The sequence below is a fragment of the Motacilla alba genome, chromosome 4 (assembly GCF_015832195.1).
Source record: "Motacilla alba alba isolate MOTALB_02 chromosome 4, Motacilla_alba_V1.0_pri, whole genome shotgun sequence".
NCBI classification, from domain to species: Eukaryota; Metazoa; Chordata; class Aves; order Passeriformes; family Motacillidae; genus Motacilla; species Motacilla alba.
Window position 1 is genome coordinate 8,760,857 of NC_052019.1, and position 19,459 is coordinate 8,780,315.

The following is a 19,459-nucleotide window of genomic DNA, read 5'->3' on the forward strand; positions in this document are numbered from 1 at the left end:
AAGCTACCAGAAGCTATAAACAGCCAAATTGCCAGGCACAGGGCAGTAAATCCAGAGAAGGACAGCTGCTTATTGTGCTAAGGTAAAACTGTTGGAGAAAACCCTTTTTGATAGTGAGGTGAGGGCCTTGAAACACCTCTGCAAGTGTTTATGAGTTAGACATTGGATCTGGAGTAATTATTCCATGGGAAAGAGGTAACTATCTCCCACACTGACAGCTCTGATGAATTTTGTTCAGTCTTTTGGAAACCCAGTGAGAAAAATAATTTCTTCACATAAAGGGTGATTTGATATTGGAATGGACTGTCCAGGGAGGTGGACCCCCCATCCCTGGGGGTGTTTAAGGAAAGACTGGACATGGCCATGGTCTTCTCAGTGAAAATTGAGAATAAACCTGCTTAACACCAATACAGAGCTAAGAAGCATGCATTACTTTAGTACGATGCCAGATGCACAGGGGGTAACTTGGCCTAATGTGAATTCCTGCCTGAAGATGATATATGAAGAAGATATATGATATATATATCTTATTAGCCAGAGATCACAGAATCACAGAATCTGCTGAGTTGGAAGGGACCCACAAGGGTCATTGAACCCACTTCCTGGCCCTGCACAGCACCTTCCCCAAGAATCCCGTCATGTGATTGACCTGAGAGCATGGTCCAAACATTCCTTGAACTCTGTCAGGCTGGTGCCGTGACTACTTCCCTGGGAAGCCTGTTCCGCTGTCCAACCATCCCCGGGGTGAAGAACCTTTTTCTAATATTCAACCTAAACCTCTGTTGACACAGCTTCAGGCCATTCCCCTGGGTCCTGTCACTCACCAAAGAGCAGAGATCAGTCCCCGTCCCTCTTTCTCCCCTCATGAGGAAGTTGTAACTGCAAGGAGGTCTCTGTCTTCTCAGGCTCCTCTTCTCCAGGCTGAAGAGACCAAGTGCCCTCAGCTGCTCCTCACAGGGCTTCCCCTCAAGGCACTTCACCATCTTTGTCACACTGTTTCGGATGCCCTCTATTAGTTTAATATCTTCCTTATGTTGTGGTGTACATATTAATCAGAGAAGTGTTAGATATGAAGTCGCCTGGGTTTGCCCAGTGAGCCTCAGAGGGGCCTCTCGAGGGTCTTCAGGAACCCCTGGTGGTCGGCCAGGTGTTGGTCCGTATGGTGTTGGTTTTCACCCTTGGTACAAAAGCTGCACAATTCTGAAGCAGTTCTGCAGTTCTGAAGGAACTGTTCTGTTCAGAACAAGCTGCAGTTCTGAAGGAACTGTTCCGTTCAGAACAAGCTGCAGTTCTGAAGGAACTGCAGTGGGCTGACTTGGCTTGTTACAAGGGGCAGTAACCACCACACAGCTCCATTAGTGCTCCTTCTGCAGGAGCAGTTTGTAACACTGTGGTTGATGCGGTGGTGTTCAGTCATCGGTTGGACTTGATGATCTCAAAGGTCTTTCCCGACCTAATTGATTCCACGATTCTGAGATTCTGTGGAAGGTTTCCAGAAGAAGGGTATGGGGACGGGAGATTTTGGTGTGTGGGGCGGGGGGGGGGGGGGGGTAGGGAACCCCACCCCAAAGCTCACACACACTCCACCTCCAGGTACAACCACTCCGAAAAACACAGCAAAAGCACAGTCTAGCATCGGCAGCCCTTTCAGGGTCTGTCAGGGCCCAACTAACCCGAGGACCAGGAGACATTTGCCGACGGGTGGCGAGAGAACTCAGCGGGCCTCTACAACCCCGCTTAGGCCCCACGCCTGCGCGGAACTACAGCTCCCAGCACGCCCCGCGGCAGCAGAGGGGGTGGGGCCGGCCGTCTAACCGTTGTCTGATTGACGTGCGCATCGACCACTCCGCGAGCGCAGGGTCGCAGCTCAGCCAATGGTAAGCGCGCGAGGGCGGGCGCTGCCGTGGGCCGCTGCCGGCCGGTTCTGAGGTGAGCGCGGCGGGCCGGGGGCTCGGGCGGGGGGGAGCGGCGTTACTGGGTCCGTCCCTACCGCTTGCCCGATGGTCCGGGGCGGCAGGTGAGGGAGGGGAGGGGATGGGAGGGGAAGGGGAAGCGGAAGCAGCCGGTCACGGGGGGGGGAGCGGAGGAGAAACGGCCGTTCCTGTCGGTGCGCGGGGCTGGGCCGGCGCCGCCCCCGCTCCGGCCTGAGGCCGGTGCCCGAGCCCCTTCCCCGGCTGCGGCCCTGCCCGAGCGGCTCCCCCGCAGCCCCCGCCGAGAGCCGCGTGGCGGGTCCGCCCTCCCCGGCCCGGCCGGGAGCTCCGGGGCCGGCTCCGCCGCTTCTGCCCTGCCCTGCCCTGCCCTGAGCGGCGGGCGGCCGCGGCGCCGAGGTGCGGGCACGGCCGAGCTGTCGCCGGTCCTGCTCCGTCTTCCCGGGAAGGGTCTGTTCTTCTCCGGAGGAACGGCCGGGGCTCGGTGGCTGTAGCTGCATGAAGTTGTCGCTCTGCCCTCCCATTTTGTGTGACAGCAGCAGTGGGGGGGGATGTTCCTCGCCTACCTCAGCCCGCACCTGCACTTCATTACAGGATGTGGAAAGACTCAACTATTTTTTTTTTTTGGCTGTATTCTGTTTGGGGGATTATTGAAAGTGAGTTGTGGCCTCTCTCGGAGAAACTTGTGCAAGTAAGAGCAATGAGCTTTACTTCTGGCCTGTATCCATTTTTCTTTGCTGTGTCTGAATAGGACATACGGCCGATGAAAAGGTTCAGTGTGTTGTTTTGTTCTGTGGGTGGGTTTGAGGGATTTCTTGGTTGTTTTTGGAACTGTTTTGGGTTTTTTAGGTTATTCATGAACATGTCATATTTGTCTGTAGGTGTAACTGCCTTCTTAAAGCAGGCAGACGTGTATTTCTGTTTATAAGCTGGTTATCTCTCATCTTTACTCGTTATGGTGCCTCTCACAAAAGTCTCTCAGTATGGGAACGTTTTACCTAATTTGGGTAACAGAGACTCAGTTTCTTTTTTCACTGGAGTTTAAGAAAATGAAAGCCTCTTAAAAAGTACTGGAAGCACGGGATAGGAAGGTTTAAAAGTGAATAATTAGTGTTCTCCATGGTAAAAAAAAAATTGAGACTAGCACTTTGTGCCTGGCATGTGTATTTTCTGAGGACAAAAATGTCATTATGCAGATGCATCTTTGATACAGTGTTTCCTGTTGGTTGAAGTACAAAAAGACCTCTGGAGTGGAAATGAGACTCATTAAAGGCATGGTGATGCCTTGGACTGGCTACCTAGAGCAGAGGTTAGACAGAGTTGGAGAATAGAGTGGGTATTTATTAAAGGCTTCTAACAGATACACCTTGGGCAGTGCAAGAGCCTTGCAGAGGCTGCATGCGAGATTGACAACAGTCAGAGTTTTTCGGGCAGATATATGTTTGGTCTGTTTGCATATCAGGGGATAATTGTCCAGTTACAGCTTCAGGTAATGAAGTGACATTCCCCCAGTTTACTTCCCCCCAATTTACTTTTCTTTATTCTTTTTGGGCCTGAGGCTGTGATGATGACCTTGGTTTTCAGGCCTGGAAGGATTGTCTTGTCTGACCAAACTGATGAGAGCTTACTAACACTCTATGTGAAAGTTCAGAGTTAAACACTAATCCAGTACAGGATCTGAAAAAATACAAAACTAAAATGTAAGGCATCATTTGGGTATTCCATTTTGACAAATTCAACACATAATGGTGTTTGTCGGCTGTGCCTTGTACGTTCCCAGTGTTTGGATTGACATTTTTGGTTTCTTTTAGTAGGTACTTCAGGGTGTTTGTCGTGTTTAGGATAAATATGAGCTGAAGTCTTGTTTGTGTTAGTGAGACAGGGAAAATGTCCATCTCCTGCTTCAGACAATTCGCCTCTATTCATGTGGGAGACCAAGACTTCGTTTGGAGAGTGGTGCAAGGAAAGTTTTCAGTATTCTAGAGAATCAACCGGTTTTGAGTGGTAATTCAAACATGCTTAATAAGCTCAGCTTGAGGTGAAAATGTTGACTTTTTTGTAGAGGAAAAAACAAGATACTTAAATGATGAATAGCAGTAGTTACCACTCCCAGTGTAAACATTCTTAATTTATATAGCTTGACCTTTTTTCTCAAGTACAGAGAAAAGTTGGTACTTGTAGTCTTTGAAATGTTACTTGTTCTGGGATCAGCACTGTTTAGGAACAATAACTGGATGTGCAGAACTCTGCATATAACAGGAAGGGGAGTGGCCTTTTCTGGTACTGAAGCAATAGAAAGTCTGTAAAAGTTTAAAGTATTTATTGGCTTGCTAAGTTGATCTGCTAAGTTTTTACACCAAGAAAAGTCTTCATGACTTTTTAAGAAGTAAAATTTTAGAATTTCAAATTGATGTCTGCATGCGTCTTGCTAGAAATCTCACGGATAACTGCAGCTAAAGCTGTGAGTGAGGTCAGTGGATGTCTGTGGCTTGAGGGGGGGAGGTGCTGCAGTAATTCTTTGTATTAACAACTCCTGGGATGCTTGGTGCTGGGTGGTTTCATAGTGACTGCTGGAGGAAGAGTGTTATAGGCTTTATCATAACTTGAGCTGTCCAGTCCTGTGTCACAAACTATGTTATTAAGTGGTCCTGCAGTTTTGAAGTTTTTAAGGAGTTCTTCCAGATGAGTGTATCTCGTAACGAGCAGTGTGTATACCCTGGTCCTGTACGTTACTAAACTTGATCTGTGGTGTATTTAAGAAAGTGAACTCTGCTTTGTTTTCAGAATGTTTGGGCACTTGATGTTCTGAGGTTTCCCAAGTAAGCTAATAACATGTGGAAATCTATAGCCCCCAGAAAAGGTTTGTTCTTAAAAAACAAAAATGTTACTGGATTGTAAGACTCGTTCTGTAGTCTTAATTCATTCCAGCAGTCTGATTTTCTTAGTAAACAGCACTCTCCTGAGATGAGCCATGTTCATATTGATGAACCTACCTGTGATGGTTTGAGGTAGTTTTACAGTAATGAGCTTCCCTGTGGCTGTCTATTCTCAACTTAATTCTTCAGAAGCAGCTTCTGAAGAGGTATTGAGCCATCGGCAGCTGGAACATTTGTGCCTTATATCTACTCTTTGCATTAATTATCAAGAAACCCAGTTGAAACCCTTGTTCTAAGATTCTGAAAATTAAGCCATTTAAATAGCAACAGTGTGCTCTGCCACTTATGTCAAAAGGTGGTTCTGTCCTCTGTCAGATCTCTCTGAAAGATCCTCTGAGGCGTTTCACAGTAATCCTATGTTCACAAACATTACAGTAATCCTGTAAATAATTTTTGTATCTGGATAAAGAAGCGTGTGAGTATTTAAAGTGGATAAGATGGTCTTAACATGTCTTCTATTGTGTGTTACTTCAGTTTTCACCATAACTTTAAAATTTAAGCTGGTTGGTTGGCTCCATTTTTCCTTCTGTTACAGCTCGTCTTTGGCATTTAAGCCACTCATAGCCAAAGAGAATCTGTGCAAGCTCTTGTTTGGAGTCATCACAAGTGTTCCCTGCAAGGTTTTTAACCCTTTCTAAATACACTTGGTTAACAAACCATTGCACTGGGTTGTATTTAGTGTTAAGTCTGAAAAGCACCAGGTCTAGTGCAACCTTCTGGGTATTTTACATTCAAAAATGTGCTGCCTGATGAATACAATAGGCTTGGTTTTTGCTGTCTTTCAGCAGTGCAGAATTGTCAATGTTGTTGTTCTGAAAGAGTCTATTTAAAAACAGTTCTGACAACTTGTAATTTAAATAAGCTTATATACAGTTCATTTCTTTGTATTTCTTAGGTGTATGCACCAACTAACATTTCCTAGCTTTTTGATGTCCAGGTATTTTTTCCAATGCAGTGTCTGAGGAGAATCAAGGAAAGCGTGTCTTGGCTTTCTTCATGAAATAAAACGGACAAATTGTCTAATGGCTTAACTTCTTTATATACCTCATGTGTTGCTCACTCTTCTTCATCCTCTTGCTGTGTGCAGAAAACTGGTTCATCTTAGTAATTTTTCATTTCATTTGTAGCTGGTCAATGAATATGGTAACTTGCCTTGAAGCAATTATTTTGAAAGAGCAGATTTGAAAGGTTTAGGGATGGTTCTCTCCCTTGCCTCTATCCCTCATCCCTTGTGCTGTGTCTCCTCCTTCCCCTCTGTCTTCCTGTGGTCTCCTAAAACCTCCAAATCTGTGAATAATAGTCATATTGAACCAGGAGCTTGTATAGCACCTAGAAAATGTGCTCACAGAACAGTCTTGCTGTTTTCTCGTTTTTCTTTGGTTGGGTTTTTGTATGATTGCAGCATTAGTCACGGTCTGGTTTTAAAAGTTCTTGTCTCCTATCCCAGAAACTCAGTAAAGTGAGTAAAATAGGATCTTCCCAAGAATGCTGATAAGGCTCACAGAGAAGCTTTCTTTCTTAACAAGTGAAATGAAATCCAGAGCTTAAGAACAGTGGAATGAAGTGTTAAAAGAGAATTCTCATTACCTGGACACAAAATGTTATGGAAATGATTGCATGGGTGAGTGCTGCATTGAGGAAGCAAGAGACTGAATTCAGTCTGCCTTCTCTGGTAGCCTGAGTCTTCAACATCCCAGGTGACAACATAAGACTATTTCTAATCTATGAGGAAAGCTGAAGATGTCAGTTCAGATTTCTAAAAAAAAATCGGGAGAGGGTGTTACACATGACAGTTCCGAAAATGAGATCTGTTGTGCCCGTGGAGTCACTAAGCATGAAGTCTGGCACATGTGGTTCAACTGGGGGGAAGAAAGGCATATTGACTTTCATTTTGGCTTTTGTGCTGGTTTTAAAATGAAAAAATGTGAGAAAACTGATGAGTGGTGTATTGTGTTGCTTACAACTATACATAAATACATCTTTGGGCTTTGTAATAGGCACCAAGTTGTGTGTAAGCATTTTTCTTAAGCCTGTTTTTTTAAATAATGTCACAGTTCAGTGTTTACAGGTCTCTTAAGAAAGTGATTTAAGAAACTGAGTAAGTTCAAGCAGAAAAAGATCAGTCAGGTTTCATTTAATTGAAGGCTAGGATTGACTACCAGTGCTGTTCCATCCCACTGTGTGTTCACGTTTCCCCATCTGGGAGTAGACTACAGAGTGTGTGCTGGTCTTTGTGGCAAAAATCAGTCAGCTCTGGAGACAGTTCAGCAGTTCTTGTTTAACATAGTGTCCCAGTTTTGGACAAATTTAGGAGGAAATGTCCTGAAAGGCTGTCTCCTCTAATAGAAGGCTGGTTTTAGCAACCCCTCCCCCACAGGTTCAAAAGGAATTACCTTGCAGAAAGTGAAAAAAAAACTGTTTATTTAACAATCAGATTTGCTCACAGGCATGAAAAAAGGAGTGAATAATGTTCAATAATAAAACCTCTCACTGTTCTGAAGAGATGGTAGATTCAGAGTCCTTTCTGTAGGTGTGGCTTGGCAGCGGGGGCCCCCGGGTGATGTTCTAGTGTTTCAGACTGGAGAAAAGCTGAACAGTTCCAGAAGGAGAAGCCACAGTCCCAGGTTTTTGAACACAGACACCACAATAATTCCACTGCTTCCCCCTCCCCGCCCCAGCTCTAACTTCAAGCTACAGGACTCTGCTTTATATCTGAGCACAGAGTAGGCTGCAGGGGATTCCAGAGTGTACAGTCACCTCAGGACACATCGTTGCTTATTCTCCTGGTCCCTTCACTGTGTCCACTCACACCCAGCAACACTGTGTGTTGGACAGGTGGTAACTGTACCACAGGCAGGCTCCAGGATGGGACCTTCAGTACCCTGTCACTCAGAGCTGCCTTTATGCTTTTGACCTCTCCCCCTTGGCAGGTAGCTGGGCGTGCACACGTGCAGGTAACAGAGCAGCTACAGGGAGCTCATATTCTCCTGCACGTCAGCAAGTATTTTGAAACTGGAATTTGTCTGCTTCACTTGCTTTAAATTACTCTCAAGTTGTTTGGCTCCCAGCTGTTGGAATCTGGAGATGGGTTGCAGAAGAAAGCTGTTCATCTGGAGTTTAGATTCTCTGAAGATGGCTGTTTATGACAAAATTCCCACTGATTCCTGCCCACAGACATTGCCTTGAGTATCGAGTTGCTTTTCAGTTCAATGTCATTGGGGTTTCTTAATATTCTTCTAGTTTGCTGCCAAACTCACTTTTCAGGTGTTTAGTTCACGGGTGAGAATGACTGAGGCTTCAGGCCCAGCTGCAGGTGTCTGAAGCTCACACACTGAACCTGGGAACTTCGCTCCCCTCTGGCTTTGGGCAGAAACTGGTGGCTCAGCAATGGGAATCTGGGAGCAGGGAGGATTGGAGAGTACAAGCATTGTACAGGTAACCTTCTCTTTTCTCTTTGATAGGTTTGGAAGAACATCATCCTCTAATCTTCAGAAACCTGGAGTTTTTATCAGTGAGCTACGTAAAGGATTCTAAGGAGATTATAGCTGTAGCTTCCTTGCCATTACTTTTTTGGTGTTTGTACCTCTTTTTCAGTGGCTTTAGGTCAAGAAACACTATGAGCACAGTAAGTATTTTGCTACTCAGTGCAAACCTCATTCTTGAAATGTTTTCCATTGTATTTCTGCGAACTGTTTTAAGAGTCTGTAGCTAATACTCAGGAACATAAGTATATTGAATCTTCATGTATGTTCAGATTTTTAATCACACTAGGTGCTAGCAGTAGTACAGAAATGTTCACAATGTCAGCAAAACCCAATAAACTGTGAACTAGTTTCTCATTGGCAAACCACCATGATGTAGGCTGTTTCTTGGTGAGGCAGCTGGTAAGAGATCTGGATCTGGGCTGATGTTTTTTTCCTTGCGGGAATTGATTCAGGTAAGAATAACCCATACCACCTTTTGATGACTATTGCAGCCATTCCAGGAGTGTTTTCTGAAACTTTGTGTGCTTTCATTGGTGTTGCAAAATTGAGGGCTATGTTAATATTGCTTGCACAGAAAATGCTTAATCTTGGTTCTCTCTTAGACTCAACGGAAGCGCCGTGGAGGAACAGTTAATTCTAGGCAAGCTCGAAAAAGAAGCAGGCTCGTGGCTTCTACTGCTGAAATGGCTTCAGAAGCAGAGCCAATAGAACTTGAAGAAAGTGGTAAGCTTTCTTTTAAGTGATAAGAACAGAAAGTGCTGCTGCAGGGTTTGGGTACAGCTGAACATGTATTTTTGCCAGGTTCTAGGCTGTTTACCGGAGAAGAAGGGAAATAAGATTTTAGGAAGTGCCTAGTGGCACACATTAGGCATGGCTAAATTACAAGCGTACTGAAAACTGGTTTGGTTTGTTACTGAGCTACAATGCATTTGCCACTAGTGATAAATGAGTTGCACAGGAAAAGTCCTCAAGAGCTGCTCAAACATCTGCATGTCTATTCAGATAAGATGGGATTTACAGCAGCTGCCACTGCACAGAGTGGCAAACTAAATTTCGAAACTCCCAAGTTTGAAGAAGATAAGGAAAACTTTTTATCATTAATTTTGGTGTTTGTACCTCTTTCAGTGGTTTTTAGATCAAGAAACACTATGAGCATAGTAAGTTCCCTTCAAGGGAACGTTCACAGCACAGTACTGTTGTACCCTATATGATTCATGTTATATTTCTGTGTGATAAACATTCTCCGGTCAGATGAATTGTCTGTTGCTGTTGTCATCTGACAGAACTGTGTGAGGAGCTTAGCTCTTTTGCATTTCAGCTTGCTGAAGACAGAGCTGGTAAAGCTCTCTGCGGATTGCTGAGGGCAAAGCTTGAGTGAAATGTTGGACTCATTCCTGAAGAGAAGATGGACAGGAGATGGTTGAATCTTAGGCTGTTACACAGTGGCAGGCAATTTTCCTCCTATGCAATCTTTGACCTTGATTTTAACTTTGTTTTTCAGCTGGTGAAGAAGTAGTAGATCTCACATGTGAATCTTCTGATCCTGTAGTCGTTGATCTAACTCACAATGATTCCATTGTGGTAAGTAGTGAAGAGCACACTTGCCTAAATATTGTAGTCAAATTAGTTTTCTCATGTGTTGCCTGATAAAACTTACCCTTAAAGTCAGATTCTAAGTTCAGATTTGGCTTGTCAGGGCCTGAAGGTCCTGTGTTACAGATAACAAAGAAGCTGCTCTGGAGGTGTACTTGCAGTTAGTGATAGTGTAGTATAAAATAACTTCTTGATCCAGAACCTGGAGTTGATATAAATCAGTCATAAATAATGTAACATAGAGATGCAGTTGATAGTTGAATTTTTTCTAGATATATCCAAGATAGAATCATAGAATTGTTGGTTTGGAAAGGACATCTAAGAATCATCAAATCCAACCATTCACCCAGCGCTGCCAGGTCCACAACCAAGCCATGTCCGTAAGCACCACATCTGCATGTCCTGGAAATATCTCCAGGGGTGATTTCAAGCAATGCCACTGGGCTGCCCTGGGCAGCCCTTGCAGTGCTTGACAGCTCTTGGTGAAGAATTTTTTTTCTAATACCCCTATAGGCCAATGATTTAAAGAAAAAGCCAAGGGAAAGAAGAGTAAGTAAAACAAGTTCAGGTTAATACTCCCAGAAGTCTTTAAAACGCCTTTTTTTTCCCTGCTCTTTTGAAAGCTGGAATAGTCTTTGATCCAGCTGACAGTGCTGTTTATCTCCTCGGTTTTGGGATGCCACTGCTGCTGTGCCAAGCAGAAGCAAGCAACAGGAATAGCATAGGGAGTATTTCTTGCTGGGGTTATTCCTGACCCTTTGCAAAGGAAGGGCCTCAAACTTGACAACAGAATTTGCACTTACCCTGCTCCAGTTCCACTAAGAGCAGATTGGAGGTTGGGTTTTTTTTTTCTTCAGCAGCTGCCATAATATGAAGTGTTTATGAACATCAGTGCTGAACTGGCCTTTCTGAGGAGAAAGAGGGAAAGAATCACCTGAAACCCCAAACCATGGAACTGAAATGGAGGAGCAGGGAGGAGTGTGTTCAGCTGGTTCTTAAGTTGCTTCTATTGCTACCCCGTTGGAGCAGTGGGAGCAGAACCATCAGCATCCACATAGTTGTTTACAGTGAAGCATTTAATATACTGCTTTTAATAATCCTAATCAAAATAAGAGTAATAGCCTATCATTCTTAGCTTGTTTTGTTGGAACTGCTGTGCCTAGCTGGTCTTTGTATGTAAGACCAGGGGTGCACAACACAGTCTAATTGTATTTTCTTTTCTCTCCCTTCCCATGTGTATTGATGCAAGATTGTTGAAGGTGAGTTGACATTTTAAAATTGATAATGGAATTCTCCTAAATGTAATAATTATTATTTTTTGTTTGCCTTTTTCAATTAATTTGAGCAGCATTTATTGAAAATGCAAAAGGCCAAGGACATTGCTAAAACATCTGGCCAGTGCCTTAGAGAATGAATCCAGTCTCTGATAGTCAGTATCACAGCTTGTAGAAAGTACCTGAAATAAAATATAGCAAAAGCTGCTCTAAATACTTTTTCTTATTTTCTAAAGACAGAATTTAAGCCCCAAGTTGACAATAATTTTAATTAGCGCTAGAATATTGGTTGTGAATGAAAAAAAATCAGAAGTTTTGTTTAACATGTATTTCAGTAAAGGAACTAAAGAAAGTGATTTATGCTCATAGTATGCACTAATTTAACATGCCTCAAATTTTGCAGTGAGAAATATTAACTTTTTTTTTCTACTTTAGATATTAAAATAGTTATGGCTCTAAAGAAGTTCATCTTTTACGTCTTTCAGATGTAGTTCTAATTACATTATTGGAGACGTATTAGTGTGTTGTCAGCTGCTTATCTAGAATGTAATCCGTTCTGTGCTCTGAATGAAGCAACAGTAAGTGAAAAATGTCTGCAATAAAAGTTGTAGCTGAACGCTTAGGCAGGAAGTGGTTTTAATTTTGTGACTTTTTGTGTTGTCTTATTGTTTAGTAGCTCGCTTATTTCTACATGGATACTGGAGTTGCAGAGATAAACTTGTGTTCAGTCCTCTCTCTTCCAGATCACAGCAATTGCAGTTCCTCAACATAGGGTTGTAGCAGTTTCTGTCAGTAAGGATTGGGAGAAGTGTTTTTCCTTTATAGGGGAGATTAATTCACAGCTAGTGTAATTACATGGAATGTGTGACAGTGAGGGTCTTCAAGATTAAGGTTTTGCTGTTTGTAGGGTGAAGAGATCAATTTATTTGTGTCAGTATGTAGCAGAATATTCACAATGTCTGGACATGTTCAGCCTTAATATTTGGAAGCTAGTTTAAGATTGCTTTTAACCCAGTTGAATATGGTCTAATCTTGCATTTCTAGGATAGTTCCAGGGAGAGAGATAAAGTATAGCTAACTTAACAAAATTAAATTACAGAGAACCAGCGACAAAGGAGAAACCTGAGACTAAGAAGCCAGCGACAGGCAGACAGCTGCGTACTGAGTAGTGATGATGAAGATGAAACAAGAGATAACGATGTGTATGTGGCTGATAAAGCAGCTCGAGAACTGGCACCGCTGGAAGAGGAAACTGCAAGTTCAAAGTACGTATACCTCATGAGCTAACAAACAGGGAGTTGTGCTTCTTTTGAGACAGACAGGACTGAGTTGTATTTGTCATCACCTGACTTCCTTTGAAGCCTTCACTTCCCTCTTTTAATGAGTGTGACATCCCATGTTGCAGGATAGTCAAATGATCCCGTTTTCACTTGAGGATGAAAAGCCAACCCAAAACAGATCTGCAGCTTTGTATACAGCCTTAAAGATGAATGTGGGGTATGGCAAGGGAGTGGGAATTAATCACAGGCCAGAGCTCATAATGTCTTGTATTTTGTTTTCCTACAAAGTTCCAGTAGCTACGTTAGATATAAAATAGTTCTGTTGGTGTCTGTGAGGTTTGGTATGACGAGACTGGCAGGCAGCAGACTGGCAAGTTCCAGTAAAAACCCTTATGCTTTCCCTGCTTTTTTACATACTGTGCCAGTTGCTGCCTTTCTCAGAGCAGCCACTGTGCCTCCCAAGATACACTTGCAAGGTGATCCTGGAGGTCACGCCCTTATGGTCAGTTATTGTTCTGTCCCATGGATGTCATGGAGCCCTGATACGTTTGTATGTAGGATGGGAATCTTGCTGTTTGAATCAGTAAAGACCCCATTCTGCAGAGAGAGTAAATCCTGCTGCAGTGTGTTGGGCTAAGGAAGTGAAATCCAATGTCTATGTGACTAGGCAGGTTGAAGTGATGTCTTAAGTTTTTAGCTTTTATATTTTTCAGATTCTGTACTGCATTAGTGTATAATTCTGAACTCTATATAGAATGCTAGTTAGCTTTCTTCCCATTTTGGTCAGACTAAACAATCCTTCTGGGCCTGGGAACCAGGGTCACATCATTTGCCTCATGCTCTGGAAAGTGTAAACAAAAATGAATCAGGGGGAAGCAAACCGGGGGAATGTGACTTCATTACCTGAAACTATAATTGGACAATTAACCTCTGATATGCAAATAGACCAAACTTACATCCAGCTGAGAAATTCGTGGCAGTTGTCCATCTTGGGTGTGGCCTCTGCAAGGCTTTGTACTGCTCAAGGTGTATCCTTTGAAGGCCTTTTAATAAATACCCACTTTATTCTTCCACCTTTGTCTAGCCTATCTTCTAGGTAGCCTCTCCAAGGTACCAGAAGGACATAAGAATTGTGGCATAAACTTCTTTTTAAGTGTTGGTTTTTTTTGGTTTTTTGTGGGGAGCAGAGGAAATACAGGGTTAAATGAAGCTGATGTGCCTTGAGCCTTTTGGATTACTGAAAGGCAGTGTAGGAGAGAATTGAATATGTAGCTTTTGGCTGCCAGGTCATAAATATGCCACCGAAAAGTCCTATGTTATTCTAATCCATAATGTACTTTGCCAATGGAGTTGTAAATGTTTAAATTTTGGTTGTTAAGTACTTCAGGGAACAAATACCACTAATTGGATAATATAAAAAAGTAATAGTTCATTCCTTCAGCCTCTTCTGATAAAGATTGCACCTTCCTGGTCTGTGTAGGTAAGGCTGAAAGAACTCAGTGCTGCAGCATTTAACATTGACAAAATGCTACTTCCTGGTGCTGGGGATTGCCAGAGCCATCTGTAGTGTTGGACTCTTCATCCTTCTAAGATCATCATCAATTGGAATTTGTTACTGAAGTGTTATAGCTGGTGCCTCAAGAATTTGAGGAGTAAAAATGGGAGAATTAGTGGAATTCAATTTTGTAGGTGAAACTAGGGGTAGATGTTAGAAGTGCTTCCTGCTTGAATTGAAGATAACGGGATAAAGACCATCTCATACTTCCTATGCCTGTGTGATTCATAAATTACGATCTGTGGTTCAGCATGGGCAGTGACATAAGAAAGCCAAATGTTTAGGTAAAGAGTTCTGAAAGTTTAAACCAGAGATTAGTTTGTAAAGCAAAGTGTCAGGAAGCTCTTTTTGTTTCTGCTAGCTGGTATTATTCAGCCCTTGGGCTGGGCCATGCTCCCCAGGCAGCCGAGCTGTGTCTGTTGCTAAGTGTGTGTGCAGTACTGCTGTCCTGGAGGCTGAAGGCAGCAGAGGCTCATCTGTAACCACAGCTTGGTAACAGACACTGAGTCGGTCTTTCCACCTTGGAACTGGAAATTTGGGGTTGAGTATTTCCTCGTGTCAGTGTGTTCCTGACCTACATTTTATGAGGAGGAGTTCTTGGAATGCCTCTGTTACTGGGCTGTTGCTAAATTAAAGCAGGGGATTTTTGAACTTCTGACAGCTTCTTCCCTTTCTAGAATGACTCGTTTCCAAGGCACAGCTCAGTGCTTTTGTTACAGGGCTGTCATTGATGGCCTGTTGGAGATCAGTGCTGAACAGAGCAAGAGACTGCTGTGAGTTCTTGTGCTAGACCAGGATGACTGAGTGCATCTTCCCCCTAGGGAAAACCTTTCCTTTAGGACAGAGAGACCCAGTCTTGTTGTTACATCCCACAAACTGAGGAGTTGAAGGTACACAGGAATCTTGAAAAGAAAAGGATTATGGTGCACTCAGATGTGACATATTGTATGTGGGTAACCCTTGATGTGCAGTGAAATTAATGGCTGCATGTTCTTTCTTGTTCTGTTCTCTGTACCACAAGGCCGTCTGGTACTGTTAGCTGTCCAATTTGCATGGATGTCTACTCAGAGGTAAGGACCCACATGCTGTCATCCTTTATATGCTGTGTAAGGGAGAAAGGGGCAGAGGGGGCTCATTTGGCTGGTGTGGGATGTTACAGAGAGCTGGCTGGAAGCACAGAGCTTGCCTTGGAGCTCATAATAACTTGTCAGTCTAAGTCACTTGGTGGTGGGGGTAGAGGGAGGAACCCTTGGCAGGATGGCACTGAAAGATCTTCAAGGTCCTTACTATTCTAAGAGTAAAGGACAATTCCAGATATTCTAAGTCCTGTTTGTGTGATGGCAGTAGACTGGCAAAGTTGAATTCTATACTTCTAATGCCTGTTGTGGTTTCTTCCAGATTGTGCAAAGTGGACGACTGATTGTGTCAACAAAATGTGGCCATGTCTTCTGCAGTCAGTGCCTCCGTGATTCCCTTAGGAATGCCAACTCTTGCCCAACTTGCAGGAAGAAACTCACTCACAGACAGTATCATCCCATTTATATATGAGTACTTTTATTTCTCAGGACAGACTCAACTGGATTTTGGGGGAAATGTTATATTTTCAGTGCTCTGAAGATTTAAAGAGCAGCAGGTTGTGCACAAATCCAAATAAAACCGGTTTTTTTTTTGGAGACCAACTTGAACGTATCTAGACAGCTTTTTTATGGTCCAAGTTGCTTCTTGTTATGTTCCTGGTTATCATGCTACATCAATGACTGTCTGGACTAGATCAGCAACCTAGACCAGGAAGGAAGCAGTTAATCCATTTCCTTCTTTTTTTAATGCATAAATGAGGGAGTGTGAATATTTTGGTTTTTCTTACTCTGTTAATTATTCCTACCTTCACATACAGGTATGGAATGGTTCCCTTTCAGAAGACAGATTAGCAACTCACAATTTCATTAGGCCTTTTTTTCATCCCGTAAGAAGCTCATGACTCTTGCTTTCTTGCATATCATCTTTGCCCAAGTAGAGTGAGAACTGTACTGAAGGGTGGTTTTTTCATAAATCAGTCTTAAATTGACAACAAGGGTTATGCAATAAAGTGACCTGCTGTTAACCAGCAGTCAAGTGTTTTGAGCAGCAGATTTGAACATGCAGATGTTTTTATGAACTCCGTGAGATCCCAAGTACATAGACACATTGCAGCATGTACAATGTGAAAATAATTCCTTGATTGTTTCAGCTGCCAAGAATTCCTGTATTTTAATCCCAACACTGAATTTATTTTCTCATACGATGAGATGGTCTCTTGGGTTTACTTGTGCTGTAACACTCTCCTGATAACTATCAATAATACAGTCTTCTCTAGGCTTCCTAGTGATGAAAGCAAAGAAGCGAATTCATCTGTATGCTGAATACCAAACTATCTACAGATCTTCTTACTGTATCAGCTGTTCCCAGTGTAATGCTTTAAGTTCAGTGTGTTCTCTTTGCTGTTCTCACTGGTTGTTACACTGACACCTGACTGGATGTAGCCTGGTGAATAGGATTGAAAATTAAATAACTGTACTGCCATTTTTGAGTGGAGGCTTTAAAAAGTGTTTGGTAGCAATGTTGACAGCCAGTTAGAGAAAAGTTTAATCTCCCTTTGCCCTGAGGGTTGTCTAGTTTTTTTTAAAATGCAGTTTTAAAAAAGAAGTCCGATATATCTCCTAGGAAAGACAATTCCTCGTGTTGAGAAGGCAGGAAAACACCAGTTTATGCACTCTTATCCAGTCACTTTTCCCCCAGGACTGAGTTCTAAATGTCTACTTTAAACTTACAGCTAAAATGTCCGAGCTGGAGTCCAGGGTGAGCTGATACAAACAGGTTGATGTGGACAAGATGATTAAAATCAGTGGTTTATGATCCACTGCTGCGGTAGGTGCACCCATGAGAACCTCCAGAGTTAAACCTGGCCACTTCTCTGAAATTGGTTGCTTATAAAAACCATTATAAGAACCGTTCTGTGCTCTGGTGCAGCACAACTGAAGGGTGTGTTTAGTTCATGTCGGTATCACAAGTGTCTTTGCTAACCTGTCCTTATCTGTAGGAAACCTTTAATTAAAGGAGCTCTTCTAAATTAGCTGTCTCAGGCTGCCTTGCAACCCAAAGTAAAGTTGACCTTTGGTTTTGTTTTTTTTTTTAAATTAGGGTGTTTCTGGATATAGTAACAGAGTTTTGTTACATACAGGCTGCCTGAAGAAATGCAGTACCTTCCCCACGCAGGTTTGGAGTGGGTTTGGTTCAGCGCTGTCAGCAGGAATATGCAGTTTCTGTATTGTGGCAATAGGGTGACTTCTGCAAAGTTACACACAGGTGGTTCCTGTGTGCTCCCGTGGGTAAGATAAACTACAAGCAAGGACTATGGCTGTCTCAGGATGCTGCAGTGACAGTGATGGCTGCAGTTGTGTCCCAAAAAGCAGCGAGTTGATGCTTAAAGTATTAATTGTGTGAGGAGAAGCAGCCCAACATTAAAACTGTAGAGACCCAAAAGGGTCACAGAAGCTACTTTGTCCCAGTAGCTTAACAAAGAAGAAATTCTGGCTGGTTTTCCTGGGGTGGCTGCTGTGTGAAAGGAACGATCAGAAGAGGATTTAAGGGATTACTACTGAGGACGAGGGTGAGTCAAGTCACTTAACCATGCATCTTTCACAGTCTACTAGCCATGGCCTAAATGATTTTGCACAACTTCCTCCATGTAAATACCACTTTAGAGTTAGTGTCTCAATAAATAGATCTAATCAAAATTTAGATATCATAAACTATAACAAAGAGGTTTTAGCTTTTGTGTACCCTGTGAAGTGCCACAAATTTTGTGCATCTCAAAAAGGATATTATGTCTCAGTACATGGGGAAAAAAATGGAAATTCATTACATGCTTTTTTCTTCAAGGGAAAAAATAAGTCTGATATATTTCAGTTCCAGCAATATTTCACATTGGCAAGAACTCACAGAAAACGAAAAAATCTTTATATTAAGTAGATGTCTGTCTTGTTGTATATAGTTCAATTTTTCCTGTATTTAATTGTATTCAAGTCTGTCTGCCCATCTATGTTGAACTCTGCTGGTAGGCAGAGGGTTCTCTTAACAAGTGAAAATAAAATGATTGGATTGATCAATCACAAGTGCTTCTTTTCATTGTGCTGGAGTCATTGACTTGGGGGGAAATAATCCTGAAGGCCAAAGCTATTCAGATGTTGGGCCAGTGTGGGTTGTGTGGGGCGAAGGAGAAGGGCACCACCTGGGGCAGGGGGGATGTGGGGACAAGAGAGTGAAGTCGTGCTCAGGATGGGGGCCAGGGGGCAATGCAGAGGTGGGCTTGTGGCTGGGGGGGCCTGGGAGCCAGTGCCAGAGCAGTGAAGAGGGTGGGAGGGTGTTCGGGCACCTCCCTGAGGCTCCCGCTGCCTGCTGGATGAAGCAGCCCCTGGAGAGAGGGTGAGGAGCAATGCTGAGGAGAGAACTGGACACAGGATAGTTTCCAAGTCACAATAAAACTCGCTTGATCTTTTTTTTTTTTTCTCCAAAGAAACTAAAGAGATGCTGTTTCCTGAAGGTCTTGGCTTATCTCTCTTAGTTGCTTTTATTGTATTTTGTTCTTTTTTTTATTTTTTATAGTGTACACATATGGAGTAGCTGTCTTTCCAAATGCTGATGAGTAATTTGCTATTTCATTACACTTTTGTTTTTATCCTAAAATAAGCTTATAACTCTTTTTCTTTCTGCTGTACTATCTTTGCCTTATTACACCACATTCTGTAATGATGGATTTTCTTTTACAGGTCAGCGTCTTCAGGGCTGAGCGAGGCAGGAAGAAGTTAGTTTCTTCTGGTAAGGGAGCTATAAATTCTCTAAAAGATTTAGGTTCCTGTGGCTGCTATTTGGTGCTGCTAAAGAAAGGCTGATGCCTTTTTTTGAAAAAAAAAAAAATCCCACATACATAGTTTCTATTTTAGCTACAAAAGTTACCTTATAAAAGGTAGTTACATTTAATTTAGTTACAAAATTACCTTACTATTAAAATGTTAATACAGCGCTACTTAAGAAAATTAATACAGCATAACTTTCTAACATATCACATATAATATTCATTTTAATATTTGTGAGAAGCCAATCATAAAATATGCATTTTTCACACCAGGTAAGAGAAGTGCAGCCAGATGCCCTCCTCCCCTGAGCTTGGCCACTTCTTGTGTTTTTCTTAAGTACCCAGTTGTTAGTGTTTCCTAACAAGTTATGGGAGAAAATTCTTTAAGTAAAAAGGAACAAAAGGAAAGAAACTTAACCCCAGCACCTGAGGAGAGCACTGCCATCTCTGTCAAGGAGAGTTGTTGGTGCTGTGTCCAAATGCAGTCCAAGAGTCTGATGTGTCCCTTCAGAGAAGG

At 42.8% G+C, this 19,459-nt stretch overlaps 1 protein-coding gene across 3 annotated transcripts; it reads left to right on the plus strand.

Moving 5' to 3' along the window:
* Positions 1-1,823: 1,823 nt before the first annotated feature.
* RNF4 (ring finger protein 4) lies at positions 1,824-18,199 on the plus strand. 3 transcript variants are annotated; one of them, XM_038136085.1, is made up of 8 exons: positions 1,824-1,929; positions 8,326-8,489; positions 8,952-9,072; positions 9,851-9,930; positions 11,192-11,201; positions 12,316-12,481; positions 15,073-15,121; positions 15,450-18,199. In XM_038136085.1, exons 2-8 carry the CDS (start codon positions 8,481-8,483, stop codon positions 15,597-15,599), a joined length of 585 nt encoding a protein of 194 aa, XP_037992013.1. In that variant the 5' UTR covers positions 1,824-1,929; positions 8,326-8,480; the 3' UTR covers positions 15,600-18,199. The 3 variants fall into 3 exon arrangements, with proteins under 3 accessions (XP_037992013.1, XP_037992010.1, XP_037992012.1); XM_038136082.1 differs by having other exon boundaries at positions 1,924-2,017; XM_038136084.1 differs by lacking the exon at positions 1,824-1,929 and adding an exon at positions 2,482-2,619.
* Positions 18,200-19,459: the final 1,260 nt, after the last annotated feature.

Coding starts and splice junctions, on each gene's coding strand:
- RNF4 (XM_038136085.1), top strand. Junction 9,073..9,850: donor AATAGAACTTGAAGAAAGTG/GTAAGCTTTCTT, acceptor TTTGTTTTTCAG/CTGGTGAAGAAGTAGTAGAT. Junction 12,482..15,072: donor GAGGAAACTGCAAGTTCAAA/GTACGTATACCT, acceptor CTGTACCACAAG/GCCGTCTGGTACTGTTAGCT.